Raw genomic sequence first — 24573 nt, forward strand, 5'->3', positions numbered from 1 at the left:
GGAGCATGATGCACTATATTTTTCTTCTGTGGCTTCACAGCTTTAGAAGGCTAAATGATTGTCGGGTCCAATACCTGTAGTATCTGTTAGATGTTGTCGGTTGCAAGTAACTCAAACTGGCATAAACAATAGAGGGAATATATTGGCATCTTGAAAAGGTCCAGCAGTAAAGTGGACTTCAGGCACAGTTTGATCAGGGATCAGTTCCATTTCTGTGATTTTTTTGTCCCTGCTCTCCTCCATGTATGAAATATGTCATTACATTTGCTTCTCAGATGTCATGGAGATATGAAAAGAAAGATGCATTTCAACTAGAGTGATTTTAGAGGGTTTCTTGGACAACATAGAATTTTTGCCAAGTCTTCAAAAGATGGGTAAAACCTCAAGGAGTCAATATTCCAGGTAGATGAAACCCCTTGAGCAGGAAAATGTAGGGTGTATCTGGAGAAGAGTTCAAGAATTGGTTGGGTCTGGCAGCTTGCCGATCTAAAGTAGATGCAGGGCTGGAGGGAGCTTGGACTTTAACCTGGAGGCACTGGAGAGCCATACAGGAAATTCAGCAGTGGAGAATGTGATGAGCTCTTGATAACGCCTACTCTGGTTTTCAGATAATTTTATGAAATTATTTTTACTTTTAATAGATATGATAATATTGTGGTTATGTACACTCATGCTGAAGTGTCATGGAGTCTGCAATTGACTTTCAAACAGTTTAGGAGGGAAAGTGTGCATGTGTGTGTGAGAGAGAGAGAGAGAGAAGAAGAAGAAAAGGAGAGGAGAGGAGAGATGGGGAGGGAAGGGAGAGAGGAGCAGATATGGCAAAATGTTAGCCATCATTGACTCCTGGAGGAGAATACACAAGGGTGTGTTGTACTGTTCAGCTTTTCTGTATGAGAAAAAGAAAAAAATGAGAGTGGGAGAGACAGAGCACTCTGATAGAGGGACAGGCTCAGGAGGTGGTACAGTGAGGGGGCAAGAGAGAATGAGCCCCAAAGGGCAGGGCCGAGATGCCCCATTGGTGAGATGCCTCAGAGGCCCAAGCCACAGGGCTCAGGGTGGGTGAACGTGGCTAGGGACGTGTATAGGCACAGTAGCCCAATGACTCTGCAGCTTCCAGCCCAAGGGTCCAAGAGGACCCTTGTTCCTGGAATAGAGCTCGAAGGCAGCAGAGGAGGAGAAGGAGCCCCCAGGCAGGGCTGGTTTTGCTCCCTCCATAATTAACAATTGTCTGTGTGACTAGGTGTTGAGTCATGGAATTTCAGAGCCGGAAACGACCCAAGAAATCTAAGCAAATCTCTCATTTTCCTGATGGGGAAACCAAGGCATAGATTTACCTGGACTTTCAGAGTCAGATAGGTGACTAAGGACAAGCTACCAGTTTAAACCATTCCTACAAACACCCTGGTGACTATCCACAGCAGAAATGACCTGAGAGACACCAGTTTGCTCTGCCCTTCCTTGGTGAATCTTTGAAACCTTTTCTGAGTGCATATGTCATCAGGGAGCTGCTTCTTGAGTGGGTTGCCACGTGGGGTTTCACTCGGGCCAGGCACTCGCTGGTCTAGGGGCTTTATACATATTGGGCCATTTAATCCTCAATCCTATGAGACAGGTGCTATGTCTAGCCCCATTTTACAGATGGTAATGATAAGGTTACATGGTGGCCACAAGGTCACCTCATTTGTAAGTGGCAGAATTGAGATTAGAGCTCAGGCAGCCTGGCTCCAAAGCTGGCACCTTTAACCACCTTGCCACCCACCATACCCCCTGTCTCCTAGTCGACTGGACTTCCCCACATTCTCAGTGACTGGCTGACTGATGAATTGATGTGTTTATTGTCCAGGGAGAGGGTCACCAGGCAGTTCTGGCCCCAGCCTCATTGGTATGTCTGCAGTAAGTCAAGGCCTATTTATTACTCATAGAGTATTTTGGGGGTCTGTGATAAAGAAAAAATGCAAAACTTAATTTCACTTCCCTGCTACACTGCTCATTCTTTTTTAATAACCCTCTCTTATCAGCCTCCTGGCAGCTTTTGCACTTCCTGTGCATGTTAATTACTTTATTAATTACATTGATATCTTTGGTTCTGCCCAGCATTTCTTGGTACTTTTTGTTTGCAACGTGCACCCATTTTGCCTTGCTCATTGGCATACGCGGGCCCAGTTCCCATTTCTAAAAGGGATTCTTGGAGCCTCGGTAAACACATGGCTTTCAATTAGTCGCACAATCATCATTTCCCATTTTTCAAATCAGCCACGTCACTAATAGAGTGTTTTTAACATTCTCCCAAATAGAGGCTGTATTGTTAAGTTTCTGACATTCTTCCTCAATCCTTGTTTTCTCTCCACGTCACAGCTCAAAGAACCCCATATACCCTAGCATGGAGTGAGATGCTAGACACTAAGAAGTCTAGGGGGAGGAAGCAGGGGAATTGAACCCTGGGACAGATGGAGACAGGGGTTTGTGAGATGAGGCTGGAGGGTGGCCTTGGACCAGGTCCTGGGAGGACCTTAAATGTGACCTTGAGAAGTACAGACTTTATCCTAAAAGCCTATATCCACCCAAAGTATATGGTTTAGAATATTGATCCCATTAGCTGTCCCAAAATAAAAGGGAATGGAAGATCATATGGTCTGAAGTTTAAGAAATCCTCAAAACTACATATCTGCCTCTTGGAAATGTATAATATACTTTTAGCAGGTTAAAGGCTCTGGAAAGTTCTGCAGTTTTATTTTATTTTATTTTATTTTTTTCGAGACAGTCTCACTCTGTCACCCAGGCTGGAGTGCAGTGGTGCAATCTTGACTCACTGCAACTTCCACCTCCCAGGTTCAAGCGATTCTTGTGCCTTAGCCTCCCGAGTAGCTGGGATTACAGGTGCACACCATCACGCCTGGCTAATGTTTGTATTTTTAGTAGAGACGGGGTTTCACCATGTTGACCAGGCTGGTCTCAAACTCCTGACCTCAAGTGATCCGCCCGCCCCAGCCTCCCAAAGTGCTGGGATTACAGGTGTCAGCCACTGCGCCCGGCCTTATATTTTTTAGTTAATAAATTTATTTGTTAAAAATGTTTAAATTTGCATTTCCAAAACTTCTTTGGCCATGGGACCATTAGCCAAAGAAGTTTTAGAAATGGCCAATTTAAAATTTTAGCATAAAATTAAAATATGTAGCATATTTATACCTACTTATTCTAAGGAGTTGAATTCAGGAAGTGCTGCTGGAGGGGCCAAGGAGCCGCTGTGGGTTTTGAGCAGGTGGGGGCAGGCTTAGGTTCTGTTTTAGAAAGTGACACCAGCAGTCGAGAGGATAAAGGGAGACTGGAGGCAGAGGTTTGAGGAAGCCCCCGAACAGTTCCCGCAAAACATAATGAGGATCTAAACCACAGGTTTCAAATGTTTCCATGTTTTCTTTCCATTTTACTTCAAGCTGCATTGTTGTCTTAAAATTGGAAAATCAGTGCTGCTATAATAAATCATAGCACAAGGATTTTACTCAGGCATAAAATCTGAATGAGAAAGCAATCTGCACAGTCTTCCATCTTCAAAAGAAGCGTTTAGCCCAACAGGGTATTGAAACACAGTAGCCATCTGTTTCTGCAAATCTCCAGAGTTCATCGAGGCTTTCCAATCACACAGACCCAGATTCAGGGCCCAGGCCCACACCTTTGTAGCTCTATGGCCCTGAGCAAGTAGGCTTTACTGCTCTGTGCCTCAGCTTCCCCATATAGTACAAAGAGGAAATAATACTTTTCTCACAAAATAGTTTCAAAAATTGAATGAGGTGACATATACAGAGTGCCTAGCAAAGTACCTGACTCGTGATGACATAAAAATAAATGTAATTGCCCTTCTGTATTGGCCAGGTCCAATAAGGAACCTCTAAATCTCAGCAGCCCAGTGCAACAAGGGTTTATTCCTCACTCACACAAAATCCAGCTGTGAAGCCAGGTGGTTCTCCAGGGCAGCCATCTTCCATGAGGCAACTCTGTGTTCTGGACCACAACACAAGGCAGCAGGCCAATCTTGCAACAGGTCTTCAGTGCTTCAGCCCACAAGAGTCAAATGTCACTTCCACCCACAGCCCATTGGCCAGACTTAGTCACATGATCTCCCACGCCCACCACCTAATTATAAAAAAGCTGAGAATATGCATGAGCAGATGGGATGTTGGTGGCATCAGCCTCTACCACTCTTCTCTTTTCTTTGGTCAGTTCCTTGAGCCTCCCTGAGCCTCAGGTTCCTCCTCTGTAAATTAGGGCTAATACTTCCTGTCCTACCTTGCATGGGATTATTACAGGAGCACATGGGATTATATATGTGACAAATGCTAAATTGTAGTTAGAGGCAGTTATATGCTCACTGTTTTGCTGTGCCAAAGCTACCTCACATTCTTTGGTTCATAGAAAAAAAATGTACAACTTCAACTTTCCTTAAATCTGCATTCCTGTTCTTATTCCCCCGGCCCCATCTTTCCTTTGGATTGGCCACTCCCTTCTCTCATTTGGCTCTTCCCAATTACTTGTCGTGAGATCATTAAGGTCACTTATCAGTAGCCTTTGGTAGCCTATTTTTGGAATTTCGCACAAGGCTGCATATCCTAAAAGGTCATGAGGGACGAGATGACAAGGAGGTCACTAGAGTATTTCTCCTGGGCAGCAGAGGAAAATACTGGGGGTTCTGAATCACAGGATGCATGGGCCCTTAGGTCTTTGAAGAACACCAAAGAGGTGTGTGTTTGTGCTTGTGCATGTATATGTGTGAGGACATCATGTGCATGTGTGTGTGTGACTATTGCAAGCCCCAAAATTCCATAAATGTGGACATTAACCATGCAATCTGCCAAGCTCCATGCTGTGGTTTGGCTGCCAGATAACTAAGGCAAGTTCAGGAACAGCCCCAGGTGAACAGGGTGCTAGGCATGGGAAGGGGACAACTGTCTTGCCCTACTCAGATCCCCTTGGAAACCTATAGTTGGCTCAGAGGGCACAACTGCTGTCTCTAACCTCAGAATTGCTGTCCTAGGCCAGGCGCAGTGGCTCATGCCTGTAATCCCAGCACTTTGGGAGACGGAGATGGGTGGATCACCTGAGGTCAGGAGTTCAAGACCAGCCTGACCAACATGGGGAAACCCCATCTCTACTAAAAATATAAAAATCAGCCGGGTGTTGTGGCATGCACGTGTAATCTCAGCTACTCAGGAGGCTGAGGCAGAAGAATTACTTGAACCTAGGAGGTAGAGGTTGCAGTGAGCCAAGATCACACCACTGCACTCCAGCCTGGGTGACAGAGCAAGACTCTGTCTCAAAAAAAAAAAAAAGAAAAAAAGAATTGCTGTCCTAGAGCCAAGAGAAGAGCCCCAGAGGACAGAGCCTGGGACAGTGGAAAAAGTCCCTGAAGTATAGATTTCAGCTCAAAATAAGGAAGAAAGTTCACACATTTAAGTCCAATCTAACCATAAATGAACTGGGCTTCCTTAGGAGGTAGTGAGTGTCTCATCACCAGAGGTATGCAAAGAAAGACTGGACAGTGGGCCGTTGGCAGAGACTGTACCCTAAGGAAGAGATATGAGAGAAGACACTTGAGTCTCTTCAAGCCCAAAAGTTGTGTAACCCTATAAACTAGAATAATGTAACCTCAGAAGACTTGTATGTGTGTGCGTGTGTGTGTATATGTGTGTGTACAAAGTTTATAGGTTCATTTCTATATATTTGTTGCCAGAGGGTATATGAGAGATGAGTTGAGAACAGGTTTATAGTTATAATGAAATCGGAGCATCCTGAGCATCACTGGTAACTCCGTCATCAGAGGAGGATTGCAGGCAGGCAAGAACCTGGCCCAGAAAAATGAGCCCCACTGCAGAGCACAGAAGGAGGGATGCTCACTCTCCGGTGGCCTGCTGCTACCCAGGTATCCCCACACACCGCCAGCAGTGGCCACAGCAGCCATTACGCATCCTATTTTGGAAAAGTCTTTGCAACATTGCACTTTTGTGGCTCCCAGTGCGCTCGCCTCTCTGAATGACAACAGGAAAATGAAATGAGTGTATCGTTCTGGAATGCACTACTCTGTGTGTGTGTGTGTGTGTGTGTGTGTGTGTGTGTGTGTGTGTGTGTGTCGGCTCTGTAGTCTTTTGTCTTACTGTGCTCTTGCTTCATACTAAGAACAGCCCTCAAAGCAGGTGACCCCAGCATTTCTCAGAGGAGAACCCAGGGCTCAGGGTGAGCATGTCACAGTCCTGGGGCCAGACCCTAGTTCAAGTGCAAGGCCCATGGCTGTCCGTTACACCAGGGCACTGCAGTGTGCCCAGGCTGCCTTTAGCCAAGGACACACTGTAAAATCTAAGATGTAGCAGGGAACAGGAGAAGGAACACTTGAAGTTCATCCAGGCAGCAGCCTGCCTTCCTCCGTGTGAGCTGGGAGTCCCAGAATCAGCCAGAGTCCCAGGGAGGAGCATGAAAAACTGACAGGGCCCTGAGCCTGCAGTCAAGATGCTCGAGGTTCAGTTGCCCTGAATTCTTGATGTGTGACCTTGGGTAAGTTCCAGCCCACTCCTGGGCTTAGTATTCTCCTGCGCAAAATGTGAGGGAGGCTGATGGCCCTACTAACCTCCTAGGGTGGTTGGGCAGATCTAATGAAACTGAAAACCTTGACATTGAGTGCACACACTCAGTGTAGTAGAGTAGAATAGCTCTGTCCGGGATCCCACGTGGTACAGAGTCCTGATTTAGAGAATCTTCGCACTCTAGTTCTGTCACCTCTCCATTCACGCCAAGCTGGGCTTGGACTTGACAGCAGGGAGTCACCATGAACAGCCAACCAGGCTGTGCACTGAGTTCTCAGCAGAGCCCTGTGAGAAGGTGATGAGAGACACAGCCTCTGCATGGCCATGCCACGGCTGAGTGGGAACAGCTCAGCTGCCTCAAGGTCTAGGCTGGGAGGTCCAAGGCCTGGGTGGGAGGGATGCCAGCCTGGACGAGGACTGGAGCTGGACAGCTTAGGCAGGGCCCTCTGGGAGCTCTACTCACTTTAGGGGCCACAGATCTGACCCCAAGCCCAAGGCCAACCACCACCCTCTCTCCCACAGAGAGGCTCCTTGGCCAGAGGAGTCTGGCCCAGGGCAAGATGCAGCTGGGTGGGGCACTTGAACAGGCACTCCTAGGCCAGGCAGGAACTATGGGGAAGAGGGCTGCCCTTGCCAGCTCAGGGCCACAATCAAGTCTAATTTATGGCAGGGCTTTCCATCCTCTTTCACATCACAGCACACAATATTAGCACAGCACCCTGGTGACCACAGAGCCTGCTCGTGGCTGGCAGTGCCTGGCCTATCCATGTGCCCCAAGGCAGGCGGAGGAGAGCACTGTCATGGGGCCCTTCTACCCAGTCCCGCCACACCATGACCAGGGCACACTGTTGGAAGATCTAGATTAGCGGTTTAGAGAAAAGGTTTCAAGAGGAGTTAGGCGGACCTGGGTTCAAGTCACAGCTCCACTCCCCTTCACTCCTGTGTAACCTGGAGCGGGTCACTCAGCCTTACGGAGCCTCGTTTAATGTCCCCTAAAATGGTGTGGTGCTAGCGCTCATGTCTGTGGTGGTTGATTGGGTGAAATGAGACAGTGTATATAACACTTAGCACAGAATCTGGCCCACAGTGAGCAGTTAATAAATGTGAGGGGGTCAGAGGAAGTACAGATGACAGGGGTGGGGGCGATAGCGGAACAGGAAAGAGTCCAACACAGATACCTCTAACACAGACTAAGTCCTCCCGAAAAAGACAGGAAGGAAGATGTTTTGGGCAGTGGATGTGGGAGGAGCCCAGAGGCCTGGAGGAATGGATGCGAACTTCACCGTCCTATGAAGAAGGGTATCCCAGGGCAAGGAAACCCCACAATAAGGGCACCAGGAGGAGAGATGATGGACTGTGTCATAGGAGGAGAGATGATGGACTGACTCATGGCTGAGACTGGGGGATGGGGAACAAGGCTGGACAGGTATGGGGGGTCAGATCATGGAGGGGGATGGGGGCCAGGATCATGGGGCCCGGATGTCTTTACTGCAGTCTGGGGAGTCGCTGAAGGTCTTGGAGCATGGAATTAGCACGGCGCGGATGATCACTTGGAGGCAACATAGAGGAGGAATGGGTTGGGAAGAGACAAGAGAGGAGACCAGGTCCTGACCAAGGGCAAGAGCCTGGGGCAGGAGGGAAGGCACAGGGGAGAGAACTTCACACAGGTGCATTCACCTGCATGTGACAGGCGGCTGGATGTTGGAGCCAGGGTGGGCATTGAAGAATGAGAAAGGCTGGAGAGACGCCAGGTTCTGGTCTCACCTGGGCAGACAGTGGGCTGCTTTCTGAGCTAGCCAACCCAGAGGAACAGCAGGTTTAAGGGAGAAGGCAATAAATTCAGACTGGGAGAGGCTAGGCAGGAGTGGAGGGTGCCCCTGGTGCCCCCTCTGGGCCAGCCCAGAGGGCCTGGAGGCAGAGGACCAAATAGGATCCCCTGCATCTGGCCACCAAGAGTTCCCTGGAAATGATGGGGGAGCAATTCAGCAGAACTAGGCTGGAGAGCGGTGGGAGGGGAAGATGATGGATGGGAGTGTGAGGACTCCTTTTTCAAGAAGCTCGCTGAAGGGGAAGAAAGAGGGGACCAAGAGGCTGAGAAGCAGAAAGCAGGGAAGGACGAGTTTCAGGCCAGGGCTGGGCTGTGGCCCTGGGCAGGGGAAGGGGGCAAAAGCATGCAAGAGAGAAGGCAATCAAGGAAGCAAGTAAGGGCAAGGTGCTTTTCTCTCTCAGTCATTTAGTGCTAAGTATAAGCCACACATCTGTGCTGTCGTCATGTTCTTACTTTATTTCTTCTCCGGGTTTAATTGACAGCTGTCAGGATCTTACTGTACCATGCCGTGTCTGAGGGACCAGGTTCCTCTTCAGCTCCTTTTGTCTTTCTCTGTCTCCTGTCATCATTCTCCCCATCGTCTGCCTGCTGGGTCAGGGTCCTACAGTGGCCCCCACCCCCCACCTTGGCTCTGCCTGCTGCTGGTAGGTCAGGCTTGTCCCTGGACCACAGGAGGAAAGCAGGGCTCCACTCTCAGGACAGAGGTGGTTCAGCCACTGGTTGCACCCACGTGCACTCCCGGGCAGTGCCACCCTGATGACTTCTGCCAGGTTGGGGCATGAGGGGTCCAGGCTGCCCCATCCTGCTGAGGGTGGGGTACAGGCAAGAGCCCAGCAACCAGGCCTGGGAGTGTCTGCTCTTGTCTAGTGTTGCTACCATGGAATCACTGAATGTGGGCATGGAGGGGGCCTCTGAGGGGAAGGGATTTGCTTGCCTGAGGTCAGCAAGCAGAAACGTCCACTCAATAATGTGCCTTCAACAAAAATCGGGTGACCATGTGAATAGTTTCTTGTCCCACGTCAGCTGGGACCTCCTGGGTATTGAGATCCAGGAAATATTGCCTCAGACCCCCTAGGGCCGAGTCCTGGGAAGGTCCTGAGCCTGCTGGAGACTCCTGCTCTTTCCCAGGCCTTTCCTGTAGGCTCCAGGTCCTGTTCCTGGGTCACAAATGCACCAGTGGTCCCCTTACCCCTCAAGCAGTTCCTGAATTTTATTTTATTTATTTATTATTATTATACTTTAAGTTTTAGGGTACATGTGCACATTGTGCAGGTTAGTTACATATGTATACATGTGCCATGCTGGTGTGCTGCACCCACTAACTCGTCATCTAGCATTAAGTATATCTCCCAATGCTATCCCTCCCCTCTCCCCCTACACCACAACAGTCCCCAGAGTGTGATGTTCCCCTTCCTGTGTCCATGTGATCTCATTGTTCAATTCCCACCTATGAGTGAGAATATGCGGTGTTTGGTTTTTTGTTCTTGCAATAGTTTACTGAGAATGATGATTTCCAATTTCATCCATGTCCCTACAAAGGACATGAACTCATCATTTTTTATGGCTGCATAGTATTCCATGGTGTATATGTGCCACATTTTCTTAATCCAGTCTATCATTGTTGGACATTTGGGTTGGTTCCAAGTCTTTGCTATTGTGAATAATGCTGCAATAAACATACGTGTGCATGTGTCTTTATAGCAGCATGATTTATAGTCCTTTGGGTATATACCCAGTAATGGGATGGCTGGGTCAAATGGTATTTCTAGTTCTAGATCCCTGAGGAATCGCCACACTGACTTCCACAATGGTTGAACTAGTTTACAGTCCCACCAACAGTGTAAAAGTGTTCCTATTTCTCCACATCCTCTCCAGCACCTGTTGTTTCCTGACTTTTTAATGATCGCCATTCTAACTGGTGTGAGATGGTATCTCATTGTGGTTTTGATTTGCATTTCTCTGATGGCCAGTGATGGTGAGCATTTTTTCATGTGTTTTTTGGCTGCATAAATGTCTTCTTTTGAGAAGTGTCTGTTCATGTCATTTGCCCACTTTTTGATGGGGTTGTTTGTTTTTTTTCTTGTAAATTTGTTTGAGTTCATTGTAGATTCTGGATATTAGCCCTTTGTCAGATAAGTAGGTTGAGAAAATTTTCTCCCATTTTGTAGGTTGTCTGTTCACTCTGATGGTAGTTTCTTTTGCTGTGCAGAAGCTCTTTAGTTTAATTAGATCCCATTTGTCAATTTTGTCTTTTGTTGCCATTGCTTTTGGTGTTTTAGACATGAAGTCCTTGCCCATGCCTATGTCCTGAATCTTACTGCCTAGTAAGATTACTGAATTTTAGTAGAACTTCCTGAAGGTGAGGAGGAGCAGGCACTTTCCACAAGAGGCGTGGCTCTCCCAGGGGGCATCTCATCTGGCTGCCAAAACAGCTGCTAGTTCCAGGTTCTTTTCTGCGCCTGCGTTTCTCCACCTATAAGAAGAGAAACTGGATCAGTGCAGAACCCCATTCGTGTTTGGAAATGGGGAGATAGGAGGGAGATCAGGGCTGTCACAGTGACTAGAGGACATTCATGGCCTTTAGTACGCGGGGTCCAGGGGTTCTGTGCACCCCACCCAGCACAGAATAGTCCCTCCCAACAAATAATTGCTCTCTGCATCCCCAAAGAAAAGTGGCTGGAAGTGCCCATGTTGAGAAACCCTGGTGGGTGATCTTACATGTCCTTTCCAGATCTCTGATTCTGGAAAAAAAAAAAAAAAAAAAAAATCACCCAAACTTGTAATCATAACATTCTACAAAAAAAATTCTTACCTTGAAATGACAGCTTCTAGCTTTGTTGCCTCAGAGGTGCGGGGCTGCTGCTGTGGAGATAAGCAGTCCAGCCCCTGAGGGATCTGGAAGGTTCCTCCCAGCTCCAGCGCTCTGTGGCTGTCTGCAGTGGGGGATAATAATGATGCTTTCCACATCAGGAGCAGGCTTTCCCGTCTCTCCAGCCTGCGAGTCACACCGCACCTCCTTTGATCATCTTGCCAGCCCTGGGAGGTTGTAGATGAGGAAGTTATGGCTCAGAGAGGCTGGGAGACATGTGCAAAGTCACACAGCTGGCAAGAGGTGGACTTGGGATCTGAGTCCAGGGCCCTTTCCCCTCCCTGCCTAGGCATCCTTGTTGGCACCCCAAAAGAGGCCATGTTGACTCACCTGCCTTCCCAGGAAAGGAGAACCATCTCAAAACTCTGAAATGCAGTCTGGGAAGGCCAAACACACCCCCTAATACACACACACCACACACACCACACACACACACCCCCCCCAACACACACACTCACACAAACTCACATTTACATGCACACCTACACTCACCCCCAGCAGAAAAACCTACCAATTTTACCATATACTTTAAAAATCAACTTTGGAATTTAAAAAAAGAAAAGAGGCAGGTATGGCCCAGGGAGAAAGTTCTGCATGCCAACTTCTGGGAGCTGGTCAGAAGGTGGAAAGCACCCCCTCCCTCAAAGGAGCACTGGCCGGGCCGGGCTGGGCCGGGCCTAGGAACCCTTTCCACCCACAGTGGTGGCAGGAATAAAAGGTCCAAGTGACCCGAGCCAAGAGCCCCGTGATCAGAGGTGAATTGTGTGGCCCTCCTCATGTGCACCATCTGGACTCCCCACCCTCCCTGCCTGGGCCTGTTGCCTCGGCCACCCCTAACCGCCCTGGCCAGCCCTGCACAGGACACACAGAAGCACATGATTGTCAAGGTCTGGTCCAGGGACAGAAACATACAGAGGAGCCCTGTCAAGTCTGGCCTTGTGCTAAGTCATCACTCTGCGTCAGAGGTGTGCAGGTGACAAAGAGAATCTGCGTTCTTAACCAGACTGCTTCTAAGCTGAGAACTAAATATTACCCTACTGTTTAAAATCCTTTAAGGCCTTGCTGCCCAAAGGGTGGCCCCTGGATCAGCTCCTCCCCTGGAACTGCTTAGAAATGCAGCATCCCAGGCCCCACCCGGGACTGCGCACCTGAATCTGCATTTTAACAAGCTCCCCAGGCACTTTGTGGTCACATTATTGAGTGAGAAGCCATGCTGTCCTCTCGCTTATCACACTTCAGCCTCTCTGGCCACATGAGGGTTCCTCAAATATGCTGATGTCTTTGCATTTCAGGTTCTTTTCCCTTGCCATGCCCTCTGCCATGCGTGCTCTTCCCCTAGCTTTTCACATGGCTGGCATTTCTTATCTGCCGGGTCTCAGACTAAATGTCACCACTGCAGAGTAGCCATCCCAGGCTACCTGATCTGAAACAACTTCCCTCATTAGCACCCCTCCAAGTGCCCGTAGTTTCCTTTAGGAATATTTATCACTGTTTGTATTCATAACTGTACTGTGTGGTTTGTTGAATGCCTGTGTTTGTTGAGCAGCCCCTGTTCCACTGGAATGTACCCTCCAAGAAGGCAAGCACCATGTTGGTCTCATTCATCCTGTACCCCCACACCAACATGGTGCATGACACACAGCAGGCACATGACAAATCCTCATGGAGTCGATTTCGAATGAATGAATGTAGGACAAATACAGTCATGAAATGTAGGACAGATAGAGTCATCTCCCAATGACTCAGACTCCCATTAACTACACTGTAAATCAACCCATGGGCTCCCTTCACAAATGGGAAACTGAGGTCTAGAAAAGGGCAGGGATTTGCCCAAGATCACCCAGCAAGTCTGTAGCAGGACCAAGGCTTTTGACCTTTCAGGCCTCAACACCTCCACTTATGCTCCAACTCCCTGCCTGTCAGTTTGTGCAGCCGGACAGAGCGGGATATTTGCAGGGGGCACTGACCTACATTGTGAGTAATTGCATTATGCAGAGGGACTCTCGGGCCAGCTGCTCTCCTTTTGCCGCACAGATGGGAGAGGCTTTCCCCGGCAGCTTCTGCGTGCCTCCTGCTGAGCAGCAGCCTGACCAGAAGTCAGGTGTGAGCACTTCCATCTTCTGGCCGTCCCAAACCGGTGTGGCCTCACTGCTGGACGCGGTGCCCTGCCAGGCAGGAAAGAGCATTTTATCAGCCTGAGTTCAGCTCGCAGCACCAAAGCGCAGCCTTCACCCTAAAGCTCTGGGGGCTTCAGGGGAAGCCACTATTGAATATTTAACGATTAAGTTCTTCCTCCCTCAAATAAGCACTTTGCAGTTTATAGAGCTGGTTACACCCACTGTCTCCTCCGATTTGACACAATGATGCACGTGAGAGGAGGGCACATCAGGGAAGGCTCATGGTGAAGGAGGAAGGAGTGCTGGTTTGAGAGTCAGACACACCTGGGTTTAATCTCGGCCCCGAGACTTACTAGCTGGAGATCTTGGGCAAGTTACTTCACCTCTCTGTGACTCTGTTTCCTCATCTGTGAAATAAGTATAACACCTTGTTGGATTTTTATGACTTCAACAAGATGACGGGTGTAGAGTTCCCAACCCAGCAATGAGCACATCATTGTCACTCATGATAAGGCAGCTCTTGGTGTCCTTATGGCTGATGTTAATCTGGTGAAGTCAGCCCTCTCTCTCTGAGGCTGCCTTTCATGGGAACTGTCCTGGTCTTACTGGAATGGGAGAGCCATGAGGACAGGGCTCTTGTCTATCCAGGTTATTGCTGCATGCCCAGAACAGTATCTGGCAAATGGTAGTGCTTAACAGTTATTCACTGTATGAATGAATGAATGAATGATTTCTTAGGCAATTGCCAAAGAGAGCAACAAGTAAGAAAGAAAAATAAAGAAAAAAAGTGGCCGGGTGCAGCGGCTCACGTCTGTAATCCCAGCACTTTGGGAGGCTGAGGCAGGCAGATCATCTGAGGTCGGGAGTTCGAGACCAGTCTGACCAACATGGAGAAACCCCGTCTCTAATAAAAATACAAAAATTAGCTGGGCGTGGTGGCGCATGCCTGTAATCCCAGCTATTCGGGAGCCTGAGGCAGGAGAATCGCTCGAACCCAGGAGGCAGAGGTTGCAGTGAGCTGAGATTGCGCCATTGCACTCCAGCCTGGGCAACAAGAGTGAAACTCTGTCTCGAAAAAAAAAAAGCCAGTTGAAAATTTTGCAGGCCAGCTATCCAGAGCAAGAAAAACGTTCTAAGGGCAGTGCAAATGCTGTCCTGTACAGAAGAGAAGAGGCCGAAGCCTGGGCTTAGGCCCTGACCCTGATGTCTGCAGGGGTCAGTGCCCTGTGCTCGCTGGCCCTGGCCTGCGTGGACAGTCCACACTGGGAACAGGCCGAGTGCAGTGCCCAAGTATAGCCTGAGTACTTCCCCAACAGCTGCTCCAGAAGTGGGGGAGTCCCCCATGGTGCTTGGAAATCTGGCCTCATGTAAGGCCAGTGGGTGCCTTCCAGAGTTGCACAAGATGCTGCTGACAGCTTCACCGTTTCCGGCTCCACCGATCTATAGTAGTTGGTAGTTCTGTGTCCCCAGCAGAGGGTAATCCACCACCACCAGGCTGGACCCTTCATGTGGCTCTTTGGTGCCCTCTAGTGGTGTTGCTTTGGTGCACGACAATGACAAGGAAGCACTGGGGGTTGGGGGGTGGGCAGCCCACCTGCCCCTGCAGGTTGCATGCTCAGGTGCATCTCTCCCCATGTGTGGCTGCACAGACCACTGCGAACTCCAGGCCCAGGTAGAATCTGGATGGATTAGACAACACGTACAGCTTGTACAGTCTGCTTTGTGGTTCAGTGCAGGAGTCACTTGATTTTCTTCCAGATGCCCATTGCCAGCCTCACAGGAACAGGAACATCATCACTCCCAAAACTATCCCAACCCCTGCCACCGTAACCTCTGACCTGTGACAGGGAGATGGGGCTGCATGAGGACGACATTAGTGACCAGAACATTTTTGCAGTTTATTTCTGGATCAGCACCTGAGTATGGGGAAAGTGGGTGTGGGAGCAGCTCGGCCACCCCAGGACCACTGACTTCCATGAACTCTCGGTGGACCCATCGTGTTTGTTTGCTACCCTCCTGCCAGGACTGTGCTTAAGGCTGCTGAGATGGGTGCGGAACTGAAAGGCCAAAGATAAGAATTCAGATTTCAGGATTCCGAGAGGTCAGAGCGGTGAAGGTGGGGTTGCGGGGGAAGGGGAGCAGCTAAGAGAAAGGTAAAGGTAGCCAGGCTGGAATGTCAGCAGCACAGGGGGAAAGACTGGGCTAGCAGCAGTTCTGTGAAAACTACCTGATGGGTCTTGGTCCAACCTGAAGGAACACATGAATCACTGGTGGAAGAGATCCAGAGAAAGAGGTCAAGCTGACTTGCTCAGCACTGCCTGGAGTACTGAGCTCCATTCAAAGCCTGTAGGAGTGGTAAATCTGTAGAGCAGTGGTAAACTCCAGCAGGTTGCCTGACAAGGTGGCCTAGTGGAGGAAGGCACAGTGGTGTGTCCCCTCTCTGTAGATCTTCCCTCCTGTGGAAGGTGTGCAGACTCAAAGAGAGAGCTTGGAATTATTCTGGGGAACCCCAGGGGAGAGATGAGCCCCAGTGAGTGGAGGTCCAGAAGGAGAAGGCTGTGGCTCCGTGAAAGCACTGTGTACTACCTCACCGGGAGCAGGAGGGAGGGGCTCCCTGCCACTGCAGTGTGTAAGCCAGGCAAGCCTTGTCAGTTTCCTGTGAAGAGCACTTCATCCCATTGAGCAATGCTGTATGACACAACTAATTTTCTCCACACCGAGAATCTAAGATTCCATCATAAATTACTGCTGTTCATTGTAGAGGAAAAGACAGGATCACCGTTAATGGGTTTGCCATTCGTGCATAACTGGAATGGGTCCGTGCTACTGCATTCTGATGTTGGCTTGATTGTCACACATTGGAGAAACCCAGATTCTGCCACTAAGTCAGTTGACCTTGGGACCAAGCCAGTTCTGTCACCTTAATTAAACAATGAAAGGATGTCAGGAAACCCCCATTGCCCTTAATAAAATGCAGCCCAGCTCCTGGGTGGGTAGCAGTGGAGGGGAAATCTCTACCCCTGGCCACTCTGACTTTAGTTTCTGGAGATCACCTCCCTCCGGGGTGTTTCTCACTGCAGAGCCTTCAGGAAACCACATTATCCCCTCTAGCACTCCAGCCCAAGTGTGGACTCAATGCACATGGACCCAAAGAGGTTGAGCTAAGGCTTTCTGTGGCTTGGGACAGCAAAAGGCAAATCAAGCCTGAGAGAACACACAGCAGGATGATCTGGTCAAAAAATGGCCTGAACCCCCAGGTCCCACCCCTCCTAGCTCCTCCTGCTTCCACGTGGGAGCACCATCTTTCCCCCAGCTCACAGAAGCCCAGGTCATTGCCTGCTTCAAAGGTCACACCTGGAGAGCAAGACCAAAAAACTAGTTTCTAAACGCTACCTGTCTAAGACCTGCCTTCTACCCCTGGGTCCCATCAAAGTACTCCTAGTGATTGACCCTAGGGATGCCCATGCCTTACCCTCAGGAGTGTGGCTTTACCCTGGGCCTCAACAGCACAACTCCATCAGAATATAACATCCTGAACACAGTTATTTGGTGATATGCTCCCAGTGGCAAACAGATTGCAAAGGAATCTTCAACTTTACTTAGTAAGTTTGTGCTTGACAGTTGTATGGATGTATCAATTTTGCAACTATGTAGTGTCTAATGTAGGACTGGACAAATCTAAATATTTTGATGTTGTTCGAAGGCAGGGATTCCACTGTTGGAGAAGAGTGATGAAAATATGGAATGGGGAAGGCAAGCAAGAACTCGGCAGTGTTGGATCTTATCTAGACAGACAGACAGATTTATTTTTAAAAGAGCTTAGAAGTAGTGACAACTTAGGAACAGTGAGACCATCAAGTGCCTACATCTTGGTTTCTAAACACCATTCTCCACTAAAAAGAACAAGGACTCCTTGGAGAAATGGTTGATTGCAAGGCTGGGAGCAAGAAAAGTTCAAGGAGTGCTGGAATCGTTGTGCCAAGAAGTAAGAAAGTGCTCACAAAAATTATGGTGATGTGTGGAAAAAACATAGAAGGCAGCATGAAGTTGTTTTCCACTGGCCAAATCTGGAAAAATTTAAGCATCAACATGAATAAGATAGCAAAGGATTATAAGACATTGAATTAAAAAGGAACATACTAGGCCAGGCATGGTGGCCCATGCCTGTAATCCCAGCACTTTGGGAGGCGGAGACGGGCAGATCACCTAAGGTCGGCAGCTCAAGACCAGCCTGGCCAACATGGCGAAACCCATCTCTAATAAAAATACAAAAATTAGCCAGGCATGGTGGCGGGCGCCTATAATCCCAGCTACTCAAGAGGCTGAGACATGAGAATTGCTTGAACCCAGGAGGCAGAAGTTGCAGTGAGCGGAGATCACGACATTGCACTCCAGCCTGGGTGACAGAGACTCTGTCTCAAAAAAAAGGAACATACTGATATACATAAATAAATGGGAGGAAAGGAAAGCTCTTCTTTGCAGTAGAATGCCAAGTGTTTAAATAGAATGGTAGAGTTAGAAAATCACCATTTTGCAGCTACCAAAGTAATAAATGACTCAGGTAAGAATTATCAATGGTTGCTGAAACCACTGCGTGAACGTTTGTGGGTGAACAGGATACTTACACAGTCTCAAAGTAGCTCCCACAGATTATTTATTAATTACAAATGGGGAAATGATACCTTTGAAATGGATGTCTGACAGAAATCATGTCAACCAAGTGATCACAGAGTGCCAACGCGTCCCCCTGATGTGACTCTTACTTATGTAGGATTCCTGACAAGAATACATAAAATCTGAATATAAAACATTCAGGCTAATCCAAATTGAGGGACTTCTACAAAATAACTGAACTAGATTTTTCAGAAACAATGACATGAAAGACCAAAGTAGGCTGAAGAATTGTTTGAGATTAAAGGAAACCAAAGACACGTAAGTGCAATAATGATGCTGGATTGGATCCTGCATTGGAAAATCCACAGTTGCTTTAAAGGACGTTATTAAGCCAATTGGCAAAATTTGAAAATGGCTAGTATATTAGATAATACACTGTATCAGTGTTAAATTTTCTGAATTTAGTAAGTGTATGTGATTGTGCAAGGGAATCCCTTGTTCTTAGGAAATATATGCTAGGATATTCAGGGGTGAAGGGTCAGGATATCTGCAATTTACTCTCAAATGGTTCAGAAAAAAATAAATGTACAGTAGATGTGGTTTCATTCCCTGGGTGTCTTTTTGTCTTGTTGCCACCATCTGGCCAATTATCTCCCAGAGTTTCCCAATTCAAGTTCCTGCCAGAGAGAATGTGCTCAGGAAGGATCCTCTCCCTCAACCCTCATTAGGCAGAGCACTTTGTAGGAGGAAACCTCATAGGTATCTGACAAGCCTCTGAATTGGCTGCCTGGGGTCAGGTGCCCATTCTTTGTCCAGTCAGCTCTGGCCAAGGATGAGTCATGTGGTACACAACCTGGCTGCCATCACTGCTCCAGCAGTGGGGCTGTGGGCAAGAGGGTCTCCTCAGAAGGGTTTGGCAGGCCCCAGGCTTGGGCAGGCCAGTATATCCTATATCTCCAGTTGCACAGAGGTAACCCCAGAGATACCTGAAGACCTCCTGACCTAACTTTATACCTCATTCTCACAACAAATATTAGCGGTACCTGCATTGGGCCAGGTTTTGTATTAGATCCTAGGGGCAAAGAAGTGACCCAGTTCCTACCCTCAGGAGCTCTGACTCAAATTGGAGAGGCATGAATTATGCAGAGAACTGGAGTGCAGGGTTGAATTGCTACCAACAAACAGAAGGCAGTCAATGCTAGTTGAGGCCTGGGCTCCACACCTTAGGAACACAGAGATGGGGTCCAAATGGCCTGCTGAACAGTGGCATTGGCTATGGCTCACAGGAGGGAAAAGGGCTCTCAGATAAGGACCCAGTTGCTGGAAGAGTGTCCTGTGCCATCCCTGAGTCTCTGTTTTCTCTTTGCACAGCCGGACCCAGCAGGACGGGATATCTCCATCCGCCCTCTCCTGGAGCACTGTGAGAACACCCATATGACCATCTGGCTTGGCATCGTCTATGCCTACAAGGGACTTCTCATGGTAGGTGCAGAGCAGGAGACAGTCTTGAGGGGGGACACTTCTTTGTTGGGCCTCTGTCTCCCAGGGGCCTCCATCAATGTAAAAATAAACAGAGCCTCCATGACTAAGCAGTTACTCTCTGTGGACTCAGTGCCTGCCACATGCTATCTCAGTTCCTGCAGCAACCCTATGAGATGGGTACAAATAACATCCTCATTTCACTGATGACACTGAGGCTTGGTGTCTTGCCCAAGGTCATCTGGCTAGTAAGTGGCAGAGTCAAGATCTTAACCAGAGAGTAACCCAAAAACTTGTGGCTGTGCCTTACAGCTGTCACTGCACTACTCCCAGGAAGAGCAGTCTGCCGACATCCAGTGCATGTTCATGTCCGGCATTTCAGCGGACCCTCTCAAGTCCATGGGAGGTGGGCAGGATCATCCCCATTTAATAGATGAGGAGGGTAAGCCTCAGAGAGGTTAAATGATTTGCCAAAAGCTGCGTAGTAACCTCCAAACTGCAAACCCAGCACTCTTTCCACTTTACTCATCTTTTAAAATCAAAGATCATGCTAGGTGCTGTGGCTCATGCTTGCAATGCCAGCACTTTGAGAGGCCGAGGTGGGTGGGTCACCTGAGGTCAGGAGTTCGAGACCAGCCTGACCAACATGGCAAAACCCCATCTCTACTAAAAATACAAAATTAGCTGGGTGTGGTTGTGGGCGCGTGTAATCCCAATTACTTTGGAGGCTGAGGCAGGAGAATCGCTTGAACCCGGGAGACAGAGGTTGCGGTGGGCCGAGATCAGGCCATTGCACTCCAGCCTGGGCAACAAGAGCGAAACTCCGTCTCAAAAAAAAAAAAATCAAAGATCACATACCAAGCCCACGTTGTGAAATTCCAACATTAGGAAGAACTTGAAAGGTCAGCTCCACCATATTTCAGCCCAGGTTGATCCTTGAATCTTCTCTCCTATATCCTATATAAACCATGCTTCCACTTAAAGCCGTCTAGTGACACAAAGCTGGTCACTGCGCCCTCCTCAGATCTTTCCACAGGGAGGTTAAGTCACCATTCACCCCTGTGTGACCCCACTTAGAGGCCAAAAATGAAGCCCTCTCCAAAAGTCAAATAAACTGGAATCTCTGGTGCTGCTCAAATGCATTCTTACCTGCTGCTGCATCACTGAAGTGTTAGTGATTGATCCTGTGTCCTTTGAGAGGCCATGCCAGAAAGGCATGTAAGAGGACCCTAGACAAAGATTGGTCCCCACTTCATACCAGTTGACACCCTTTTATGGTTTTCCATAGAAGTCTTTTGAGCTCCCATGCAAGCAACAGGACCACTGGGCTGCAATCTGAGCACAAGGTAATGACCCTGGGGGTGTCCACAGGAGGTACCCAATATAGAAATAGGAACTTGAGGACTGGCCAAAGGTCCTGGGTTTGGACAAGGACACACTCATAGTCACCAGAAACTTGGAAGAGCTCTCAGCAATGGGTGGCACAGACCTGAGGGCAGAACCGTCAGCCCCAAGCAAAGTTGCTGGAAGGCAGACTCCATCTCCATGTAAAGATGGATTCTTATAACAGGCAGCCCTGTCCATAGATGCCATGGAGCCCCTAAGAAGGACAAGCTCCCTGTCATGGGAAAGCATGTCATGTCAATGACCTGTGCCTCCCTGACCCTGGTTGAATAGAGAGAATCTAGACTGTCTCCGTGATCCTTCCATCCTTAATGTTCCTTGATTCTGAGACTCATTCCGTGAAAATAGATTAGAGACTCATTCCGTGAAAATAGATTACGATGAATCATATTGACATCTTTAAACTGGATTTATTTGTAATGTTTTGATCATTCATTATCTTCTCCCACCTACTTCCAAAGTGGTTGGAGATGAGAAATGACTGTATGTCTTCCCGTGAAGCTAACAGCTTCAGCCAGCTCATGTCAACAAAAGCTATATTTAATAGCACAAATGCTTCACCATTTAGAACATGCAAGGAACTGTCCCCAGCCTCCTGGCCCTTAAGGTTTATGACTAAAATCCCACTGCCATCCCCCTAATCCTTCTATTTTAGAGCCACAGAATCTCAAGGCTGGGAGAAGCACACACAGCCCTTTGGGTCCACCCCACTGCCAGATGTTTTGGCCCCAATCCCCAGCCCACCCTGAGCATCCCCCAAAGCATTCATTGACTAACTGCTTCTATACCTCCAGTGATGGGGCGCTCGCCCTCTTCAAAGGAGCCTGTGCCATTCATGGATGATGTGTTCGTTTCCTTTGGCTGTCATAACAAATTACCACAAAACAGTGGCTTACAAAACAAACAGAAATGTATTCTTTCCTAGTTGTGGAGGCCAGAGGTCCAAAATCCAGACACCTGTGGTCCCTCTGAAGGCTCCAGGAGAGAATCCGTCCTTGCCTCTTCCGGCACCTGATGGTTCCAGGCATGCCTTGGCTTGTGACCGCATGACTCTAGTTTCTGCCTCCGTCTCCACATGGCCTTCTCTTCTTCTCCCCAAGGGTCTCCTTTGTGTGTCCCTTATAAGGACACTTATCATTGGATTTGGGGTCCTTCCAGATAATCCAGGATGATCTCAAGATCCTTCATTATATCTGCAAATACCCTTTTTCCAAATAAGGTCACATTCACGGTTTCCAGGAATTAAGATATGGACATATCTTTTAGAGTCACCATTCAACCCACAGATGGAGTGCTTTTCTAGAAAGTTCTTCCTAATCCTCAGCAGAAATCTTCCTCAGTGTAACTTGTGCCCATGAACCCTCATTCTACTTTTTGAGGGCCTAAGAACAAGTTACTTTGTGTTTCCTCCTCACACTCTTTAGAGATTTACAGCCAACCACCAGGTCCCCAGAGTAGCCCACATTTATTGTGGAGACCTTCACAGTGGCTTGGTGGCCCATCGGTAGCATGGCTGATTGATAGGATCTCTGCTCACTGCAACCTCCGCCTCCTGGGTTCAAGCGATTCTCCTGCCTCAGCCTCCCAAGTAGCTAAAATTACGGGCATGCACCACCATGCCCAGCTAATTTTTATATTTTTAGTAGAGTTGGGGTTTTGCCACCTTGCCCAGGCTGGTCTCAAACTCGTGACCTCAGATAATCCACCTGCCTTGGCCTCCCAAAGTGCTGGGATTACAGGTGTGAGCCACCATGCCTAGCCTGGTTCCTCATTTTAAAAGGAATTTTTTAAAAGGAATAAATCAGGCTGTGAGATAACACATTTAGAGAAAGGATAAAGGACAAGGGAGAGGAAAACAATCATGCTTGTATAAAATAAGATCAATTACAAATAGCTTTGAATTTACCTTGGTACAGAACATTTCAGTCTACAGAGTGCTTTGACATCCATCCTCCCATTTCATCCACACACAAACCCTGTGACATAGATATTATTATTATTATTCCCAGTCCACAGACGTTGAAAGTAAGGTCCTGAGGGGTGAAGTGACTTGCCCAGGTCACCCAGCCAACAGATAGCAGAGCAGATTCCATATCCCCTGGCCTTGCGTCCAGCCCTGCTTCTACCACACAGCGTTATGCTGCCATCAAATCTCTAAACACAGGTCCTCAGTGTGATGTTAAATGGTTCATGCAGCTGTCAGACGCCTGAAGCTGCCCTGCTGAAGCCGAAGGGAAGAGGGGCCTTTGTGAGAAGGCCTCTTGGAGGGGCTGCACTAAAGCAGAGGTCCCTGTACCAGTCAGCCATCTTGGCTCTTCCTCCTGCCCACCACACCACCATTCTGCCCTACACCCACCTGCGCTGTCCCTGCAGCCCGCCCTCCCCTTAGACCACCCATAAGGGTTAAACCCTCGACACCCTGCTTCAGATCATAGTTGGCCTCTACCCTGTCCATTTCTGTCAAGACATCTATTGGTTAGGAGTAGAGCTGCAAGTCACAGAAAAACCCAAAATAATAATGGTTGAAGAGACAGGAAATGTTCCTCTCAGGTAAACCTAGTCCAGAGGTAAGCAGTCTAGGGCTGGGGTAAGGCTCCCAGAATCTCAGTTCCTTGCATCTTGCAGCCCCCACATCATCATTACACAGGTTCCACATCATAGCCTTGTGATCTAAGACGGATGCTGAAGCTCCACCCATCACATTCCACTCCAGCTGTTAGGAAGGAGGAAAAGCAACACCTCTTCCCTTTAAAGACACTTCCCAGAACATGTGCACACCACTTCTATTTACAGGCATTGTCCAGAAGCTAGCAATATGCCACGCCTAGCCTCTAGGGCAGCTGAAAAATGTAGTCGCTATTCTGGGTGTCTCTGTGTGCTTGGGGACAATAGAAGTCTCAGACACAAGGGATCTGCTTAGTTTAATAGAAAAAAGACTGGAGTGAATTTCTAAAAACACAGCCCATTTTTGCTACCATATTGCTGTGCGGCCTTGGGCAGACCTCTTCACCCTTCTGGATCTTAGTATTCCCTAGAGAGTGAGGGAGAAAGCTGAGATCTTATCTGAAGTTCCCTTCCACTGTAGCCTTGGGCAGGTCTGTGCATGAACCAGTCATAGGGGTGCAGGAGAACTGGACAGCTGTCACATCCCCAGTCTGCATTTGCTCAGCAGGACTCAACTCAGCAGGGCCACAAGTGGAGACAGATGGTGACATCCAGAAAACCTGGCTGACAGCAAGGCCCCCGACTCTCCCTCCCTGCAGCCCACCTCCTGAGTAACCCTCCACTCCACAGCTTCTCAGAGCAGCCTGTGTGTGCCACCCCTTGGTAACGATCATCTCTCCCCTTTCTGTTCACCATTTCAGTTGTTCGGTTGTTTCTTAGCTTGGGAGACCCGCAACGTCAGCATCCCCGCACTCAACGACAGCAAGTACATCGGGATGAGTGTCTACAACGTGGGGATCATGTGCATCATCGGGGCCGCTGTCTCCTTCCTGACCCGGGATCAGCCCAATGTGCAGTTCTGCATCGTGGCTCTGGTCATCATCTTCTGCAGCACCATCACCCTCTGCCTGGTATTCGTGCCGAAGGTACAGGCGCTGGCCCCACCACCTGGCCTCTGCCCTCTGACTCCAGCACAGGGGCATTGCTGGCTTTTCTCCATTCTCTAAAAGGTTTACCCATTCCTTTTTTTTT

At 48.6% G+C, this 24573-nt stretch overlaps 1 protein-coding gene across 1 annotated transcript in view; it reads left to right on the forward strand.

The window, feature by feature from the left end:
• GABBR2 (gamma-aminobutyric acid type B receptor subunit 2) overlaps window positions 1-24573 on the forward strand; it is a 422124-nt gene that overhangs the window by 380027 nt on the left and 17524 nt on the right. The window contains exons 14-15 of the mRNA XM_016961310.3: window positions 19366-19476; window positions 24243-24467. Of these exons, the coding sequence (XP_016816799.1) occupies window positions 19366-19476; window positions 24243-24467 (336 nt within the window). The remainder of the gene's footprint in view (window positions 1-19365; window positions 19477-24242; window positions 24468-24573) is intronic.

Source organism: Pan troglodytes, chromosome 11, assembly GCF_028858775.2.
Source record: "Pan troglodytes isolate AG18354 chromosome 11, NHGRI_mPanTro3-v2.0_pri, whole genome shotgun sequence".
Lineage (NCBI taxonomy): Eukaryota > Metazoa > Chordata > Mammalia > Primates > Hominidae > Pan > Pan troglodytes.